Raw genomic sequence first — 21,251 nt, forward strand, 5'->3', positions numbered from 1 at the left:
ACGCTTCCTGCTGCATCAGGTGTGGCCAACATCATAGACCACCCCCAGCCCAGTTATACTTTCTTCCACCCTCTTCAATAGGGTAGAAGATACATAAATTTGAAAACACATACCAACAGCTTTAAAGCTGACGTTTCAGGCCTAGACCCTTCATCAGAGAGGGGGATGGGGAGAGGGAACTGGAATAAATAGGGAGAGAGGGGGAGGTGGACCGAAGATGGAGAGTAAAGAAGATAGGTGGAGAGAGTATAGGTGGGGAGGTAGGGAGGGGATAAGTCAGTCCAGGGAAGACAGACAGGTCAAGGAGGTGGGATGAGGTTAGTAGGTAGCTGGGGGTGCAGCTTGGGGTGGGAGGAAGGGATGGGTGAGAGGAAGAACCGGTTAGGGAGGCAGAGACAGGTTGGACTGGTTTTGGGATGCAGTGGGTGGGGGGGAAGAGCTGGGCTGGTTGTGTGGTGCAGTGGGGGGAGGGGACGAACTGGGCTGGTTTAGGGATGCAGTAGGGGAAGGGGAGATTTTGAAACTGGTGAAGTCCACATTGATACCATATGGCTGCAGGGTTCCCAGGCGGAATATGAGTTGCTGTTCCTGCAACCTTCGGGTGGCATCATTGTGGCAGTGCAGGAGGCCCACGATGGACATGTCATCTAGAGAATGGGAGGGGGAGTGGAAATGGTTTGCAACTGGGAGGTGCAGTTGTTTGTTGCGAACTGAGCGGAGGTGTTCTGCAAAGCGGTCCCCAAGCCTCCGCTTGGTTTCCCCAATGTAGAGGAAGCCGCACCGGGTACAGTGGATGCAGTATACCACATTGGCAGATGTGCAGGTGAACCTCTGCTTAATGTGGAATGTCATCTTGGGGCCTGGGATGGGGGTGAGGGAGGTGGTGTGGGGGCAAGTGTAGCATTTCCTGCGGTTGCAGGGGAAGGTGCCAGGTGTGGTGGGGTTGGAGGGCAGTGTGGAGCGAACAAGGGAGTCACGGAGAGAGTGGTCTCTCCGGAAAGCAGACAGGGGAGGGGATGGAAAAATGTCTTGGGTGGTGGGGTCGGATTGTAAATGGCGGAAGTGTCGGAGGATAATGCGTTGTATCCGGAGGTTGGTAGGGTGGTGTGTGAGAACGAGGGGGTTCCTCTTGGGGCAGTTGTGGCGGGGGCGGGGTGTGAGGGATGTGTTGCGGGAAATACGGGAGACGCGGTCAAGGACGTTCTCGATCACTGTGGGGGGAAAGTTGCGGTCCTTAAAGAACTTGGACATCTGGGATGTGCGGGAGTGGAATGTCTTATCGTGGGAGCAGATGCGGCGGAGGCGGAGGAATTCGGAATAGGGGATGGAATTTTTGCAGGAGGGTGGGTGGGAGGAGGTGTATTCTAGGTAGCTGTGGGAGTCGGTGGGCTTGAAATGGACATCAGTTACAAGCTGGTTGCCTGAGATGGAGACTGAGAGGTCCAGGAAGGTGAGGCATGTGCTGGAGATCGCCCAGGTGAACTGAAGGTTGGGGTGGAAGGTGTTGGTGAAGTGGATGAACTGTTTGAGCTCCTCTGGGGAGCAAGAGGCGGCGCCGATACAGTCATCAATGTACCGGAGGAAGAGGTGGGGTTTGGGGCCCGTGTAGGTGCGGAAGAGGGACTGTTCCACGTAACCTACAAAGAGGCAGGCATAGCTGGGGCCCATGCGGGTGCCCATGGCCACCCCCTTAGTCTGTAGGAAGTGGGAGGAGTCAAAAGAGAAGTTGTTGAGTGTGAGGACGAGTTCAGCTAGGCAGTAACCAGCTTGTAACTGATGTCCATTTCAAGCCCACCGACTCCCACAGCTACGTAGAATACACCTCCTCCCACCCACCCTCCTGCAAAAATTCCATCCCCTATTCCCATTTCCTCCGCCTCCGCCGCATCTGCTCCCATGATAAGACATTCCACTCCCGCACATCCCAGATGTCCAAGTTCTTTAAGGACCGCAACTTTCCCCCCACAGTGATCGAGAACGCCCTTGACCGTGTCTCCCGTATTTCCCGCAACACATCCCTCACACCCCGCCCCCGCCACAACTGCCCCAAGAGGATCCCCCTCGTTCTCACACACCACCCTAACAACCTCCGGATACAACGCATTATCCTCCGACATTTCCGCCATTTACAATCCGACCCCACCACCCAAGACATTTTTCCATCCCCTCCCATGTCTGCTTTCCGGAGAGACCACTCTCTCCGTGACTCCCTTGTTCGCTCCACACTGCCCTCCAACCCCACCACACCCGGCACCTTCCCCTGCAACCGCAGGAAATGCTACACTTGTCCCCACACCTCCTCCCTCACCCCTATCCCAGGCCCCAAGATGACATTCCACATTAAGCAGAGGTTCACCTGCACATCTGCCAATGTGGTATACTGCATCCACTGTACCCGGTGCGGCTTCCTCTACATTGGGGAAACCAAGCGGAGGCTTGGGGACCGCTTTGCAGAACACCTCCGCTCAGTTCGCAACAAACAACTGCACCTCCCAGTCGCAAACCATTTCCACTCCCCCTCCCATTCTCTAGATGACATGTCCATCGTGGGCCTCCTGCACTGCCACAATGATGCCACCCGAAGGTTGCAGGAACAGCAACTCATATTCCGCCTGGGAACCCTGCAGCCATATGGTATCAATGTGGACTTCACCAGTTTCAAAATCTCCCCTTCCCCTACTGCATCCCTAAACCAGCCCAGTTCGTCCCCTCCCCCCACTGCACCACACAACCAGCCCAGCTCTTCCCCCCCACCCACTGCATCCCAAAACCAGTCCAACCTGTCTCTGCCTCCCTAACCGGTTCTTCCTCTCACCCATCCCTTCCTCCCACCCCAAGCCGCACCCCCAGCTACCTACTAACCTCATCCCACCTCCTTGACCTGTCCGTCTTCCCTGGACTGACCTATCCCCTCCCTACCTCCCCACCTACACTCTCTCCACCTATCTTCTTTACTCTCCATCTTCGGTCCGCCTCCCCCTCTCTCCCTATTTATTCCAGTTCCCTCTCCCCATCCCCCTCTCTGATGAAGGGTCTAGACCCGAAACGTCAGCTTTTGTGCTCCTGAGATGCTGCTTGGCCTGCTGTGTTCATCCAGCCTCACATTTTATTATCTTGGAATTCTCCAGCATCTGCAGTTCCCATTATCCCCAACAGCTTTAAAACCAGCTTCTTCTCCACTGTTATCAGTCTTATGAATGGACCTCTCATATGAGAGCTGATTGTTCTCTGCACCTTCTGATTGTAATACTATATTCTGCATTCTGTTCTGTTGCCCTGATGTAGTTATGTAAGGTATGATTTGTCTGATAGCATGCAAAACAATACTTTTCATTGTATCTCCATACATGGGAGAACAATAAATGAACTCAAAATCAAATCATGTATTACAGTATATTTAGTCACACACATCTTGAATGCAAAACAGGTAACTACTTTACATGTACATTTAAGTAACAAGTATCTACCTGCATTCAATGTGAATGTGGCAGATTCTTTATTAAAGTTTGGCACAAATTTGCCAGACAACACATTCTCGTGAAGCTACATTATATCAAAAAGATGCACATAACTGGAATCTATATTAGAAGAGAAGTCACTTAAAGGAGCTGTCCTGTGTAGTAACTGCAGCCTGAAAAGGCTTTTAAATATAAATCATGAAACCCTTACCTGCAGGCCTTCTACGTCTTGTCCTCCATACCTGCAGGCCGTTTTGCATAAAGAAAATAAGTAAAAAATTATTTTTAACGTATCACACCCACAAAAGGCTGACATCTGGCATATGTGGTCTTCCCGGGATAGACAGACAGAAAGTAGTAGCGAACCTACTGTGTCTGTGTCTAAACCAAGATCAATTTATAGAAATGGTGTCAGGCTGCAAAAATAGTGCACTGAAGTGGAAAAGCCTGGCACAGAGAAAAGTAATAATTTTAGTTAATACAAGGTAAAACAAAATCCTACATTTTAAAATTAATGATCATTGGCCCCAGAATTGGTGGTACCATTCACTACCAGCTCCTATTCAGGATAGCTCCTTTAAATAAAGGTCCTCCTATAAACTGTGCACTGAAAGGGCTATATGATATAACCACAAGCAGTGGATACCTACCTCTGGTGATGCAAAACCTAAATATTCCCAATCCCAGGTTCCACCAGCAAAACTGTAACAAACAATTCAAAATTCTGTCAATATGGCACTTACTTAATCTAAATTGAGTTACATGGGCAGCCAATAATAAGTTTTTGAATTAATGATCAACATCTGTAATTTACTGACTTGTTTTGAAGTAAAAATTCAAACATTCAGTTGTTCTACAGCTGTTTATAAGTTAATGTAGCTTTCAGAGTACAATTCAGGGCTAACACTACACATGTAGTTAACAGCACTGTGCTATGTTTAACTGAATATCTATACATTATTAAATAGTTTAAATTAAGTGGGGTGACTGAAATTTATGTGAAGAATTTAACAATTTTCTACTTCTGTTAAAAATAATCTACTGAGAGCCAAAAACATGGAACCTCCAATTATGAGATATATACAGACAAAAACTGTACCCATATTTATCGCTACATAACAGTGGTTCTCAGGAATGCACCATATATGATTAATATACCAGTATTCTACATATTTGTGATCAGAGATAATGGGAACTGCAGATGCTGGAGAATCCAAGATAACAAAGTGTGAAGCTTGATAAACACAGCATGCCAAGCAGCATCTTAGGAGCACCAAGGTTGACGTTTCAGGCCTAGACCCTTCATCAGAGGGAGGGATGGGGAGAGGGTTCTGAAATAAATAGGGAGGGGGGGGGAGGCGGACCAAAGATGGATACAGGAGATGATAGGTGGAGAGAAGATCTTCTCCTCTATTCATCTTCGGTCCGCCTCCCCCTCTCTCCCTATCTATTTCAGAATCCTCTCCCCATCCCCCTCTCTGATGAAGGGTCTAGGCCCGAAACGTCAGCTTTTGTGCTCCTAAAATGCTGCTTGGCCTGCTGTGTTCATCCAGCTCCACACTTTGTTATCTTCTACACATTTGTGCCCTTTTACAATTTCTGCAAAAGAAGAATGCACTTTTGCTCTAGGTCCCAGATGTTTAAATGAGATTTCAGCTTCACATGTTCCTCAGCAAAAGAAAAATCTATGGTGTTTTCAACCCATTCAAACCGACACCAAAGATTACACGGTGTGAAGCTGGATGAACACAGCAGGCCAAGCAGCATCAGAGGAGCAGGAAAGCTGATGTTTCGGGTCGAGACCCATCTTCAGAAATGGAGGAGGGGAAGGGATTCTGAAATAAGTAGGGAGAAAAAGGGGAGGTGGATAGAAGATGGATAAAGGAGAAGACAGAGTGACAAGGACGCAGACGGGTCAAAGAGGCAGGGTTAGAGCCGGTGAAGGTGAATGTAGGTGTGGAGTTAGAGAGGGGATAGGTCGGTCGAGGGAGGACGGACAGGTCAAGGAGGCAGGATGAGGTTAGTGGGTAGGAGATGGGGGTGCGGCTTGAGGTGGGAGGAATGGTTAGGGAGGTGGGGACTAGCTGGGCTGGTTTTGCGATGTGGTCAGGGGAGGGGAGATTTTGAAGCTTGTGAAGTCCATATTGATACCCTTGGGCTGCAGGGTTCCCAGTGAAATATGAGATACTGTTCCTGCAATCTTCGGGTGGTGTCATTGTGGCAATGCAGGAGGCCCAGGATGGACGTGTCGTCTGAGGAGTGGGGGGTGGGGGTTGGGGGGGGGGGGGGGGGTGGCAGCGGGGATGAATTGAAATGGTTCGCGACTGGGAGATGTAGTTGTTTGTTGCAAACTGAGCGTAGGAATTCCACGAAGCAGTCCCCAAGCCTCCGCCTGGTTTCCCCGACATAGAGGAGGCCACAACGGGAACAGCAGATACAGTACATCACATTAGTGACGTGAGGGTGAACATCTGTTTGAGGTGAAAAGTCTTCTTAGGGCCTGGGATAGGGGTGAGGGGCAAGGCATGGGGCAGGTGTAGCACTTGCTTCGGTTGCAGGGAAATGTGCTGGGGATGGTGGGGCTGGAGGGGAGTGCGGAGTGGACAAGGGAGTCACGGTGAGAATGGTCCCTCCGGAAAGCACATAAGGGTAGGGAGGGAAAGATGTCTTTGATAGTGGGGTCAGATTGCAGATGGCAGAAATGTCGGAGGATGACGCATTGGATTTGGAGGTTGGTGGGGTGGTATGTGAGGACGAAGGGGATTCTGTTTTAGTTATTATTGCGGATAGTGGGTGTGATGGATGAGTTGCGGGAAATGCGGGAGACATGGTTGAGGGCATTTTTGATCACTTTGGAGGGGAAGTTGCGGTTCCTGAAAAAAAGAGGACATCTGGGATGTTTGGAAGCAGATGCGACGGAGGCGAAGGAATTGGGAATAGGGGATGGCCTTTTTCCAGGAAGGTGGGTGAGAGGAGGAATATTCTAGGTAGTTGTGGGAGTCGGTCGGTTTAAAATGGATATCGGTTTCCTGGTGGATGCCAGAGATGGAGACAGAGGCGCTTTCCTGGCTCTAACCCCGTCTCTTTAACCTGTCTATCTCCTCTCACCCTATCTTCTCCTTTATCCGTCTTCTATCCGCCTCCCCGTCTCCCTATTTATTTCAGAATCCCCTTCCCCTCCCTCATTTCTGGAGAAGGGTCTCGACCCAAAGCGTCAAACGTTCCTCCTCCTCTGGTGCGGCTTGGCCTGCTGTGTTCATCCAGCTTTACATCATGTTATCTCAGATTCTCCAGCATCGACAGTTCCTACTATCTCTGACACCGTAGATTCCCACTTTATGTTTCATAGGTTGTAAACACAATGTGAGTTAATTTAAGTATTAACAATGCACACACTTGTATTTATTCAAGAAATGGATGGTTTTCCAGACACATGTGAATACTACTTATAAAGTTTTAATGGACAGGAAAACAGGACAAGTTAAACTGGGATTGGGCTAAGATGGATCTTTGTACCTATCCAAATGCAGAACTTCAGAGTTTATGATTAACAAAGTCTAATTAGAGGACTTGGGCAGTTTACTTTCTGAGCCAAATCCTTTCATGCAAGGAAGGAAGGCACTAAAACACTAATGAGTCTGATCTGCACCATTTTCATTGGCAAGAACAGTAAAACACATCCATAGAAATATTCTAAATTACTGTAAATGTTGTCACACAGCGAAATATGCCATTAAAAGGCTTTGCTTTAAAATGAATTCTTCATAGTATTTTAGTTTGGTATATCAATTTCTTCCGTAAAGCAATGGAAATGACTATTAAAGTAACGTATTACTGGGCAAGTACCTGCGTCTCTGCACTTCTGGGGAGTCTGCAGGAGCAACACCACGAGCCACTGAGGCCAGAAACTCTTGTCTTTTTTGCTGAACGAGACATGCTGCTCGGATAATTTTATGGCGAGGAGTGCGGAGGTAAGGGCGGTTTACTTTCTGAGCCAAGTCCTCAGTCACCATCTCTAGGTCCGTCTGTTTGAATAGAGCAGATGTAAATTATATTACATTGCATCAGCACTCAAATGCAACTTCTTGGCATAGGCTCGTTTAGTGGATGAAAAACAGCCCTATTTGCTTCTGGATCTTAGAATTTCTGTTTAGGTAGCAAGGATTCAAAAGTGTACTGACCGTAAATGGGACATGAATGAAGTGTCTTTATGAATGAAATGGTGATATTTGTAAGAATCCTAATGAGTCCATCACACAATATCAGATGCTATTTCAATCACTATTTTGTGCAAACAAAGATTGCAATGGCCTGGCATTTTACACATACAAACAGAAAGTCATTAAGGTATTGACTGGAATGACGTCAGTCAGGTGGACCTCAGTATATAAGTTCCCTGGTTGGAGCTGCTAATCTGGTCCATTCTGGGAGTCCTGACTGACAGATATAAACAGGAGTATGAGCAGTTCTATCACTCTAGGGGCCAACTCCGAGCTCGCTGGGTCTGTTTCATGTACTATGCACAAATAAATAAAGGGTGACTTAGTGACAGGATACTGGCTTTGATGGAGTTATTTCAGTTAGGCATTGGTAACAGTTCAGACAAAGTTTACTAGACTAATACCTGGAATGAGCAGATTAGCTTATGAGGAATGGCTAGACAGGCTAGGTTTGTATCCTCTGGAGTTTAGAAGAGTTATATGACAGAGTTGAAGTTAAAATCAGAACAGCATCATCATACTGAATGGCCGAACAGGGCTAAAGGGCCAAGTGGCCTATACTTGTTCCTTGTTCATGTATTCATAAGCAAGATATCCTGGCAAGCTGTGCGTGTGCGTGTGCTGGAACACCAAACAAACGAAAGCAAAATGCTGCGTATACCGGAAATCTGAAAGAAATTTAGATTGCTAGAGACATCAAGTCGGTCCACTAGCAGGTGATAGTAAGGACTGTGGATGCTGGAGTCAGAGATAACCAACTGTGGAGCTGGAGGAACACAGCAGGCCAGGCAGCATCAGAGGCTGATTTTGCCTGGCAATAGCTTGGTGGTATGATTACTCAACTATTATTCCACTAACTCCAATAACATTCTGCAGTCCAGTGTCTGAATCCCACCATGACAGATGGTGGAATCTGAATTCAACAGAAAATTTCTGTAATTAAGAATCTACTCATAACCATGAAACCATTGTTGTTGGTCAGGAAAGCCCATCTCGCTCCCTATGTACTTCAGGGAAAGAAGTCTGCCATCCTCATCTGGTCCGACCTATATGGGATTTCAGACCCACAGCAGTGTGATTGACTCTCAACTGTCCTCTGCCCTCACCAAATACGCCCTTAATCTACTCACTAAAACGATGAGCAAAAGGCCCAGCAGAAAATTCCTTGCCTATTAGAAGGCTTTGCATGGTCAACAGAGATCACAAAAAAAAGTGAGACAAGGCCCGAGTGAGCACATGGTATGAGGAATTTGGGGCAGCATGGGAATAGAACTGGTAAATATTTCTTTGCTTTCTCCACTTTAAAACTTTAAAATTCAGTAGTCTGTTGAAAAGGTTATGGAAGTTACGAGCAGGCCTCCTAGCAGTTGACAGGATGTGGAGAAGAAAATAAACGAGGAAATAGAAAAAGTATTAAGAGATGTACTATTACAATAATCATGGAGGACATTCAGTATGCAAGTGGGTGGGAAAATTAGGTTGGTAGCAGATCTCAAGAAAAGGAGCAGGCAATTCTGGATGTGTAATGAGGCAGACTTATTTGGGGAGTTAAAGGTAGAGGGACTTCTGGGGGCAGCAAACATAATATGATAGAATTCAAACTGTAGTTTGAGAGGGAGAAGGCCTAAGCAGATGTAATGGTATTACAATTAAGTAAAGGTTACTGCAAAGACATGAAGGAGGAGCTGACTAGAGTTGAACGGAAAGGGTGTCTAGATGTGAAGATGGCAGAGCAGCAATGGCAGGAGTGTCTGGTGGTAATTCAGGAGTCACAGCAGAAATTCATCCTGACGAAGCAGAAACACACCAAGGCGAAGATGAGGCAACCATGGCTGACAAGGGCTGTCAGAGACAGCATAAACTCAAAGCAAAAAGTGTGCAAGATTAGTGTGAAGCCACAGGATTAGGAAGCATTTAAAAACCAGCAGAGGATAACGTTAAAAAAATAAGAAGGGGAGGGTACGGAGAAGAAAGATGAGTAAACTAGCTAGAAATATAAAAGAAGAGTTATTTTTAGATATATAAAAGGCAAGCGAGGCGAGCGTGGATATTGTACCACTGGAAAATGAATCTGGAGAAGTTACAATGAAGAATAAAGATATGGCAAGGAACTGAATAGGTACTTTGTATCAGTTTTCACAGTGGAAGATACCAGCAGCATACCTGGGGCAGAGGTGAGTGTAGTGGCTATCACTGAGGAAATGGTGCCTTGGAAGGTGGAAGGTCTGAAAGTGGATAAATCACTTGGTCCAGATGTACTACACCCCAGAGTTCTAAAGGAGATAGCTGACGAGATTGTATAGACATTGGTGATTTGGATTTAGGTTTTGTTGTCATGTGTACTCCGGCACAGGAATTCAGTGAAAAGTGTACAAAGTCACCATTTTACTAAGCAAAAGTCAAGATTAAAAATAGAAAACACAAAAGAATTAGGCAAAAGAAAAGGAAACATACAGATCACTTCAGAACCTCCATAAATCCTCGCAGCCAGAAAAATAAAGCCCCTAGAGACCCCACACACCACCCCAGCTAGAATGCCACCACCTCCACCATCATGAACTCAAGCCCAGCCGTAGCCTGGAGCCGCACTAGCACTGCTGGAACCATAACAGCCATTCTTTGGCACTATCTTGCCTCTACTGATATTGTTGCTGCCATGAATCCGCTGAAGCTGCCAGGTCCCAAACTAGGCTCAAACATGATGCTGGGCCCAGCACACCAAAGTAAATGGTCCCTTGTTCTGGTTTATATGATTGCCACTGCCCACTTCGGGGACCGCCATTTCAGCAAAGGAACCTGTTACTGCTGACACTCAAAGGGGGCCACTCCTGCCACTGCTGACATTCCAGGAAGGGGACTGATGTCAACAAAAGAAAAAGGAAAAAGAAAGAAAGAGAAAGAAAAGGAAAAGAGAGGAAAAATAAAACAGATGAGTCCCAGGCTCAGATTCTGGGCCAAACACTGCTACTCTGCTGGCGCCAACTTGGATTGTATTTGGAGGTGATCTTTCAGGAATCACTGAAGTCAGGGAGGATTCTAGGGCACTGGAAAACAGCTAATGTAACACCCCTTTTTAAGAAGGGAGGGAGGCAAGCAGGCAGAAGAAAGGAAACAATAGGCTGGGTAGCCTAACCTTGGTCACTGTTAAGATTTTAACGGTCCATTATTAAGGATGAGATTATGGAGTGCTTGGTAAAATAGGGCTAAGTCAGCCTAGCTTCATCAAGAGGAGGTCACAACTGACAAATCTGTTAGAATTCTTTGAGAAGATAACAAACAAGTAGATAAAGGAGAGCTAGTGGACATAATCAAAGACTTTGATGAGGTGCTGCACAGGAGGCTGCTAAATAAGCCAAGAGTCCACTGTGCTAGGAGCAAAGTACTGGCATGGATAGAGGATTGGTTGATTAGCATAAGGCAGACAGCAGGGATAAATTTTTCAGGATAGCAGCCAGTGATGAGCGGAGTTCAGTGGGGACCAGTGTTGGGACTGCAATTATTCACATTATACATTAACAATCTGGACAAAGGAACTGAAGGCATTGATGCTAAGTTTGGAATTGACACAAAAATAGGTCAAGAAACAGGTAGTGTTGAGGAAATGGGGACACTGCAGAAGGACTTAGACAGACTAGGAAAGTGGGCAAAGAACTGGCAGATGGAATATAATGTGGAAAAGTGTGCACTTATGTAGTAAGAATACAGGCATAGACTATTTTCGAAGTGGGAAAGGCTTTGGAAATCTAAAGCACAAAGGGACTTGGGAGACCTAGTTCAGGATTTTCTCAGAGTTAACATGCAGGTTCAGTTGTCACTTAGGAAGGCAAATAAAATATTAGCATTCATTTCAAGAGAGTTAGAATACAAGAGGAAAGATATACTGCTGTGTCCATATAAGGGTCTAGTCAGACCGCATTTGGAATATTGAGTGCAGTTTTGGGCCCTGTATCCGACGAAGGACGTGCCGACATTGGAAGCAGTCTACAGAAGGTTGACAAGAATGATCCCGGGGGTGAAGGGCTTATCACGTGAGGAGCGACTGAGGACTCTGCATCTATACTCACCAGAATTTAGTAGGAGGAGGAAGAATCTGATTGAAATTGTTGAGAGGACTCGGAGGTCTGGACAGAGTCGACATGGAGAAAATATTTATACTAGTAGGAGATTAGGACTCGAGGGCACAGCCTCAAATTGAAGGGGCGACCCTTTAAATTGAGTTGAGGAGGAATTTGGTCAGCTAGAGGATAGTGAATCTGTGGAACTCATTGCCGCAGAGGGCCAAGTCACTGTGTGTATTTATGACAGAGCTATACAGGATCTTGCTTAGTAAGCGGATCAAGGGTTATAGGGAGAAGGCAGGAGAAGGGGGTTGAGAAACAATCAGCCATAATTGAATGGCAGAGCAGACCTGATAGGAATAGAGTTAGACCATTCAGCCTTTGTTTTAAGGTCTTTTGATTTCCTTTCCTGACTAAGGGGGAAGAATTGGCCACTACTTTGCACTGTGACTGAAGTTGAGTGGATGGGTGTCTGGAAATAAAGACAATATTTCTCCTCTGTGGTGGTCCAATTAATTTTCCACAAAATACTGAAACTCCAATAGCATGCAAATAAAAAAAAACATGAATAAGTAGAAACAGAGTTCTAAATGACAAGCAGTAAAAGGACAGACTCCAAAGTTCCAAAAATGAAACATTTTGTAACTGCAAGTTCAAAGGTACACACTACAGTGCATAAAAATTGAATAAGATCAGGGTACTGCCGTCAAGGCCAGAATTTATTGCCTGGCCGAATTGCACTTGACCTATTTCAGAGGGCAGTTAGGAGTCAGACACATTGCTGTCGGTCTAGACTCAAGTGGACCAGTTTAGGCAAGGATAGCAGATTCCTTTTCCTAAAAAAGAGGACATAGGTAAACCAGATGTGTACTCAACATTTGCCGTAACTGTCATGCTCAACATTACTAAGATCAGCAGTACATTTCAGATTTATTAACAGAATTAAAATTCCTCAAATGTTCTGTGGTAGAATTTGAACCCACATCTCCACAGCACTGGTTTTGGCATCTATCCCAATGATATTACCAATGCTGCCTTCGGTCCTGCCACAATAAACATAAAATATTGTGAAATTATTGTATTTTATTGAGATTTTGAACTCAATGGCCAAGTAAGACATTGGAAAAGTTTGCTGAACATTCTCTTGGTTTGATGCTTATTAAGTTAATAACTGAATCAGGTAATGGGATTATGGATTAGGGTTTTAGCAATAGCATGGGCCGGCTAGATCAAAGGTGTACACCATTAAGGCCTCATTGATTAATAGAACGCATAATTTAAAACTCAGTGATGATTAAACAGAACATTGAGGTTTTATGACATTTATTTCAGCCTGAGAAAGTATCTGGCAAAATGGAGAGAGCTAAAACAAAGGGCACAAAGTTTGGCAGGATTAATAAGCCGCATGCGATTTTTTTCCATGAAAAATTACTGCTGATTGTCTGCCAAAACAAAGACAGTCATTCATGGAATCAGAGGAAAAGCTGGGTTTGTACAACAAGCTCAACAATCACGCTGCAGCTATGAATGTGGTGAGACAATCTTACGTCTCATTGCTTGTAACACTGACAGTTTATCCTTCATTTTCAGACCATTATAGCACTGTAAAAGCTTCAGTGATCTTCAGCGTTGGCATTTAAGATTTGCTATAGCTTGGGAAAAGCCTTTGGTTTAAAGGGAATGCCCCTTTTCTCAGTGAGAAGGAGCCTGTATATGATCCAAACCTGGTGAATGCAGAAGATTCAACCTTAAATTTGGAGTTGACATCCAGTGACATATACACATCTAGTGCATGCAGATGCTACCCCCTTGTTGTATGGATTGAGGTTGCACAAAAACAACCTGCTGTGTAAGGCAGTCATTGGTTGCCCCTTGATTAGAAGATGGTTACTTATGGATAGTAAGGTTCTTCTAGGAGTCTGTGTGTGTTTGAACAGGCTATTCTTGGAGTTTAAGATCATTAGAGATTAAGAATTGGGAGGTTATCCTGGAGTTACACAAAGTTGGTTAGATTATGTACAGTTTGGAGTCCATATTATAATGAGTTTTTAGTTACAGGGAAGGGCACTGAAGATGGTTACCAGGATGTTGCCTGGACTGGAGAGTTTCAGCTATGGAGAGATTGGACAGATTGAGCAGAGGGGGGCACGATTGAGATGTATAAAATTATAAGGGGACACAGACGAAAAGGAACATTTTGCCTTGGTGGAGGGATAGATGATCAGGGCAGAGATTTGAGGTAAAGGGCAGGAGGTTTAGATGGGATGTGAGGAAAACTCTTTCACCCAGATGACGGCAAAAATCTGGGACTGTCTTTTAGAGTGGTATAGACAGAAACCCTCAAAATTTTAGCAGTATTTAGATGTACAAAGTATACAAGGATTTGGACTAGGTGCTGGAAAATGGGATTAGAGTAGTTTGGTGGTTGTTTCTGACTAGCCTGACTTGATGGGCCAACGGGCCTTTGTGTGTACTGTAGAACTCTATGACTATTGAGCATACAGGGCAGAATGTTCCATAAGTAATAAATTCCAAATTGCAGGATTGGATTCTTTTCCTTCTTACTCTGCCTCATCATCAAGGCCTTGTGACTGAAAGTGTGATGGGCAAGTTGCTGCCATTTTGAACAACTGTCACACGTTCCTCCCAGTCATTAATGTCAATGCACTTCGGGGAGCACTTCAACATGTCCAGGAAGCTTTTCTTTACTCCCTCATCAAATGCTGGCCATTTAAATTGAGAAAAGAGAACCTCTTTGGGAGGCACTTTTCAGTATTTGGATACGATACCCGGTCCAAAGTTAATTTTGTAGGAGTTGTGCCTGAATGCTTGAAGAGCAAGAAGACACTAGTTTGTTTGATGGTCCTCCCACATGTTGTGGCCGAGGCAAAGCAATGAAGAAATTTCACCAGCTAAGTGCCGATGATAGAGTCCAGATATGACCAAGTGCAATATATGATGACAACTGCTTTTTACAATGGACTACTGTTGACAACCACGACCTCTGCAAGTCAGTGAAAGTATTGGAGGTTTCAACATATTTCAACTTGGAGAGGAGATCAAATATTTTGCTGATTAGGTATGGGGTGATACAGAAGTTTTGTTTCAGCAACATTCAACTAGAGACCAAGCTTCTTGTCCAGCGGAGATTCACACAGATGATCCCTGGAATGGTAGATTTAATGTATGGTGAATGGCTAAGGATCCTGGGATTGTACTCATTAGAGTTTAGAAGGTTGAGGGGAGATCTAATAGAAACTCACAAGATAATGTATCGTCTAGAAGGGGTGGACGCTAGGAAGTTGTTTCCGTGAGGCGGGGAGACTAGGACCCGTGGGCACAGCCTTAAAAATTAGAGGGGGTAAATTTAAACCTGAAATGAGACGACATTTCTTCAGCCAGAGAGTGGTGGGTTTGTGGAATTCACTGCTGCAGAGTGCAGTGGAGGCCAGGATGTTGGATGCCTTCAAGGCAGAGATCGACAAATTCTTGATCTCAAAAGTAATAAAGGGCTATGGGGAGAGTGCAGGGAAGTGGTGTTGAAATGCCCATCAGCCATGATTTAAATGGCGGAGTGGACTTGATGGGCTGAATGGCCTTACTCCCACTCCTATGTCTTATGGTCTTATGCAAATTTGGAGGAAGAGTGGTATGCAAATCTTGTGCAGATTAAGCGATAACACTGCGTGATATGCAAACTGTATATCATACATGTCTGCAATGGTTTGTTTAACCTTGACATTGAAGAATTTTCTAAGTATTGAGACACAAATCAACAGTCTTCTGATGTGATCTAACTACTTACTTTATTGCCTGTTTAAGGACAGGTACAGTCAGGGAAGGAGCACCCAGATTTTGGTCTACCAGACTTTTACCTATCATATAAAATCTTCCGCGACTCCTGTTATGAAGATCTGAAATACCCCATAAAATGAGATTTTAAAAAAACAGAATGCTGAAAGTCTCCAAAAGATCAGATAGCATCTGTAGACAGAAAGAATTATTTCAGGTGAGACTCTTCAGACCTGTTAAATTAACTGTCACCTCTCCATAGACGCTACTTCATCTTTTGAAGACTTGCAGTATTTTTTTTGCTTTTATTTCAGATTACGAGCACCTGCAACATTTTGCCTTTTTTTCTCCCCACCAATATTTCTAAACAGGGACAAATCCAGTCTCTTTAGGTTATCAATGTTTTAACTAGTTTAGTTGCCCGAATCCATGATGAAGAAATATTGCCATTGCACAGTTTAAATATTGACTCAAAAACATTGGATCTTATTATGCCTAGTAGAAAGCTTAATGACGTTATATAGCTTAGCACAACACAAGTTTCCTAGTACATTGTGTACTCTCTTCTAAATTTATCATTACACTAATTAATCACAAACTTTTAGCAAATACAATACTAATATATCATTTTTTGGCAAAAATACCTGCATAAGCTCAAATATTTCTTTCTTTGTGCTTTTAGGTTCCAGAAAAAATCCGTAAGGGTAGGAGCACTTCAAGATACGTCGTGTTTTCAAGAGTTCAAGTACTGCTTCTTCAATAAAAGTGGTATCTGGAGACCCTCCTTCAACTGATAAGATAAAGCACAAAATATTACACTGTAAAGAATAATACTTCATTATTTACTGTCACTTTTTCAAAAGAAAAGTACAGAAGCAGCTGAAGCCACCTCCAAGCTCCCTGATGGACTAACCCAAAGCAACTTCACATTTTTGTTTAATTGTATTGCTTCATACTGACTTACAAGACCCAAGGTAAACCCAAAAATGGCATAGTAGAGTGTATTCCTTGACAAAAAAAATTGCTTGATATTGAAGTAATGCAAAAAGTCTCACAGATCGCTTTTACTCTTGCTTATCCCTGTCTTCACTCACAGACTTTGCCTCAATTACTCTTCTGATTGTGCTGCATCACAATGAACTAAATCAATCTACTAATTCAGCTCACTGGTCTATCTGCCACAGCTCCTATCGAAGCCACAGAGGGTAACGCAAATTGTTACAGCTACATTAACCTTCAGCCAACCCCAGTTACAGAGGTAAATATTATGGGTAGCATACTGCACCCAGTGCAAATTCTGCAGCACAGATCTTAGCAGAGTTACAGACTTTTGAAGTGAATTGAGTCTGTTCTCTCAAGAGGCTTTCTGGGATCCATATGGCTGGAGTCATGGTAAACTAGACAAAATTTGGCAGCCCGTATAACAGACTCTCAAAGAGGAGCTCTGGAGCCCTGACTCATTGGAGGTTGATGAACAAAAATGTGCCAAGAAAATCCACGAAGAGATTTTTTCCTAGCGACAAGCTCAACGTCCACAGTAATGTTTGTAATTTAGTCAAATCTACGGTTATTTCTACAAGTGGATATTCCAACTGTTATGGACCAGATCAACCCCCCTCAAAATATACTAAGAAAACAGCCTAGACCCTAACCTTTACTTTTTTTAAAAAGCAAGTGCCAGGTGTTGAGTTCCAGATACAATTTGATTGGTCAAAATACCAGGTTTGAAGCAAAACATACTTTATTCATACACCATAGTTAAAATACAAGAAAAAAAACTGGAATAACTTCAAAGAATAATACATTATTTAACTACCAAACAGTAATTGTTCCATTATAGTAACATTCCACAAATGCACCCTCGGTAAAAAGCAAATTGGGTCAAATACAATGTCTCACACGAAATTCAACATTCCAGTAGGAATAGAACTTCCAACTTTTAGATGTAACTGAGAAAGGTGAAACTGCTAGTTTCAAGACACCAGCAGTTGCTACTGAAACCTAAAACTAAAAATCCTCGTTTGGTGGAAGCTTGCCCCCATTCATTCAGGCTGCTTCTATTCCAACTTGAAGAAAGTCCTCAAGGCCTCACAAACTGTTTACTCTAGTGGCTCCTAGTAGACTTCTTGTTAGCTCTCTCTCAATATTTCTTCACAAAAAGGGACAAAATACACCTCTTAAAGCCAAAATATCGTCACACAACCCATGATGAGATATTTCTATTTTCCTTCTAATCAATGATAGGGCAGACTGTAAGTTTGTTACACTAAAAAGCCAGAGTTTGAATGGCAGTTACAATGTTTACAAACTCAGGCTGCGTGAAAGACCTTTTAATTAGGATTGTAGGTCATAATGCAGCAACTTTTAAAGAAGTGAGAAGACTTAAATCTATAAGAACTATGTATGTTTTTGAACACGAAGATTTGTTTGAGGAAAATAAGTCCATAGATAATGGAAATGTAGTGGACCTGGTGTGCACGCTTTTGTTCAAAAGCTTTTTGCTGGAAGGTTTGCTGCCAAACTGAAGTTATGTGACATTGAACAGAATCCAGGAACATTGATGTGCATATATATAAAAAAGTAATGTGAACTGGTTTGAAAGAGCAAAACATCACTTTGCTACAATACAAAAGTTAAAAGATGTGTCCTGCAAGTAACTGAGAAGGAAACTTAAAATTTAATAGGTGGTGAGAGATGGATGCTGGATGAGTTTACGGAGGAAAAGTGTACTGAGATACATTCAGGGAGGAAGAATGCTAGGAACAAGCTTCATTATTAAATATCAGCACAAGAACAGATAGTCTCAAGGACTGGACTGGAAAGATGGTGGCTTAATAGTTAAGCCACTGGAGAAGAAATCCTGAAGCCCAGAATAATGCTCTGGAAACATGTTCAAATCCCACCAATGGCAGCTGGTGGAATTTGAACTCAAATTCAACGATTACATCTGCACAATAAGGCTAGTCTTAGTAATGTTGCAGAAACTCATTTAATTTTCTCTGCTAATTAAACAGGGTATCCTTGCCCTATCTAGCCTATATGAGACTTAAGACACCTAACAATTTGATTAGTTCTGAAAGGGCACAGCAAATCATTCAGCTCAAGTACAATCAGCAACAGGCAACAAATTCTGAGTGTCACTGGTAAGGCCAGATCCTTTGAAAGAAATCTTTTTGTTTTAAAAATCTGATCTTCAGATTAGACTGCTTCACTTTCTATCCAAATGATGCTATGGTCATTTTCCACTAAAGAACCTACACAACAAGACTATTATTTAACCCTCTTCTCATTGCACAATACCAAACCTCGGATAGTCTTTTCCTTAGTCGGCTCCTGAACATACCAGATTTAAAATCCATTCTGTGCACACTTCAAAATGCATTTGCCAATGTAAGGGAAGTTGGGCAGGAGATGGCTACAACAGATGAGTTAGATTGAGAAGGCAGCTGAGAGGGGTTTATGAAATAAAGTCTGCAATAGATGCGAAGGGAAATTAGGAGGATCCAAATAGGGACGCAGGAAGGAGGTTACAAGAAGGGTGCAGTAAAAGAAGGAACTGCATGAGGGATATCGGAAAATAATGAGGCCTCGAGTGTGTTTGGTGTGAGAGGATATATTCAAGGTGGGGTGGTGAGAGAGAAAGGAGCGACGCTACAAAAAAAAAAGAGATATCATTTTAATACGTCAAATGAAGGAACACGCAGCTAACTGGGATCCAAAAAAACTTCAAATCACTGACGTTACAAATTCCTTGTGAACAAACGTAGAATAGTTGAAGGTTGCGTACTTCAAGAGTTACTACACTTGGAAAAACTGAAGTGATTCTTATTGAAATGTACACTGTCGACTTTAAATTTAAGTCTGAGATTGCATTCGGAGCTGCAGTAGATAGGGTTGTAACCGCCTTGTTGAAGTCTTCCAATTTTGCGCATGTGCTTTGCAGTTTTACAGGAGCATAACTTTCCTTGTGAGACATGGCTTCACATTTAATGGAGACATGATAATATTGAGAATATGCATGAATTATTCCAAATCTACTCCTGTGCACGTCAAAATACCTTATATACCATCACAAGTACAGGTATTGTTATTATTTGACATATCAACTAATAAAATGTGGCATGAATGAAAAAACCCTAAGAGAAAAGCCACTGAAAAATGATTTTGACCACTGCTCCCAGGGTTGATGATCGACCTTCCACAATTACAATCAAACTGCAAGTTATCTGAACTTCTGGAAAGTGTTGAAAATTACTAAACACTTTAATAAGGTAAACAGATTCAATGCATTTTCACTCTCTGGCTAGTCATTAACATTGTGATAGGAATTGAAGATGGCCACTAACTGAGTTAAGGGAAAAGAGGAGGGGCGGCACGTTGGCTCAATGGTTGACACTGCTGCCTCTCAGTGCCAGGATATTGGGTTCAATTCCACCCTTTGGGGACCATCTGTGTCAAGTCTGCACACTCTCCCTAGGTCTGCATGGGTTTCCTCCCAAAGTCCAAAGATGTCCATGTTAGGTGGATTGGCCATGCTAAATTGCCTATAGTGGAATGTGAAGATGAGGTGGGTCATAGTGGGAAAGGTCTGGGTAAGATGCTCTGAGGGTCAGTGTGGACTTGTTGGGCTGAAGGGCCTGTTCCAACACTGTAAGAATTCTGTGAATTGTTATTAAATGTAGAGGATGGTTGGTTCACAGATTGTGGAATGTGGAAAACAGAAGTGGAAGTAAAATCATTCATAGTTTTCAACATAAACTAATATTCTTTAAAGTTTATCATCATTTGCTGCATTAAATGTAGCCTACAGATGAGGTGGGACTAACAAAGAGAAAACTGGATTTTGGATACAGATGCAAATCAAATTCCGTAATAACATTAGGTGAAGGCATTTTTAAAAGAAATTAGATTAGATTCCCTACAGCGTGGAAACAGGCCCTTCTGCCCAACAAGTCCACACCACCCCTTGGAGCATCCTACCCACACCCATCCCCCTATAACCCACACCCCTGAACACTATGGGCAATTTAGCATGGCCGATCCACCTAGCCTGCACATCCTTGGACTGTGGGAAGAAACCGGAGCACCCGGAGGAAACCCACGCAGACACAGGGAGAACGTGCAAACTCTACATGGGCAGTTACCCAAGGCTGGAATCAAACCCGGGTCCCTGGCGCTGTGAGGCTGCAGTGCTAACCACTGAGCCACCGTGCCGCCCCAAATTCTTGGTTCACAGAATCAGCAAATTGTTATGGTGCAGAAGAGTGTCATTCAACCCATCTTGTCTACATTAGATTGTGTTCTAAAGGAAAACATGCAGCAATTTCAGATACAGGAAACTGCAGCAACAAGAACTTACGCATTTCCACGCAGCTCAGACTGAGGAGTTGAATGACTCAAATTTTAAGTGCTACACAACAGGAGGATGTGCTTGCAGTGTGACAAGTTTACATGTGTGAGTTTCTACTAAGTAACCACAGAAATGTCTTTGACAAAAGGTCACAAAAGAGCAACAGAAGTATGACAACAGGAAGTAACCTTTCATAGACAGGACATTGTACAGTCTGAAGATATTGAAGAGCAAGTAAGAACATTGGTTTCAGTTTCTAGTCTTTCAGAAAGTTGCCACGGCCTTAGTCGTCAAAATTCTGCCTTCTGTAAAACGTTATAAAAGAAAATAACCCACTTTGTAACTCCAGGCTGTTTTCTGAGCTTCTGTATAT

General features: G+C 43.6%; 1 protein-coding gene across 6 annotated transcripts in view; it reads right to left on the bottom strand.

Annotated features, from left to right (window-relative positions):
• ankib1a (ankyrin repeat and IBR domain containing 1a) overlaps nucleotides 1-21,251 on the bottom strand; it is a 90,857-nt gene that overhangs the window by 9,467 nt on the left and 60,139 nt on the right. For 5 of the 6 annotated variants that reach the window (XM_048554217.2, XM_048554210.2, XM_048554198.2 and 2 more), the window contains 3 exons: nucleotides 16,173-16,318; nucleotides 7,305-7,483; nucleotides 4,109-4,160 (listed from right to left, as the gene is read on the bottom strand). In XM_048554217.2, the coding sequence (XP_048410174.1) occupies nucleotides 4,109-4,160; nucleotides 7,305-7,483; nucleotides 16,173-16,318 (377 nt within the window). Of the gene's footprint in view, nucleotides 1-3,669; nucleotides 3,701-4,108; nucleotides 4,161-7,304; nucleotides 7,484-16,172; nucleotides 16,319-21,251 lie in introns of all 6 variants that reach the window. The other variant, XM_048554235.2, reaches the window with a different exon arrangement.

The sequence above is a fragment of the Stegostoma tigrinum genome, chromosome 2, assembly GCF_030684315.1.
Source record: "Stegostoma tigrinum isolate sSteTig4 chromosome 2, sSteTig4.hap1, whole genome shotgun sequence".
Taxonomy (NCBI): Eukaryota; Metazoa; Chordata; class Chondrichthyes; order Orectolobiformes; family Stegostomatidae; genus Stegostoma; species Stegostoma tigrinum.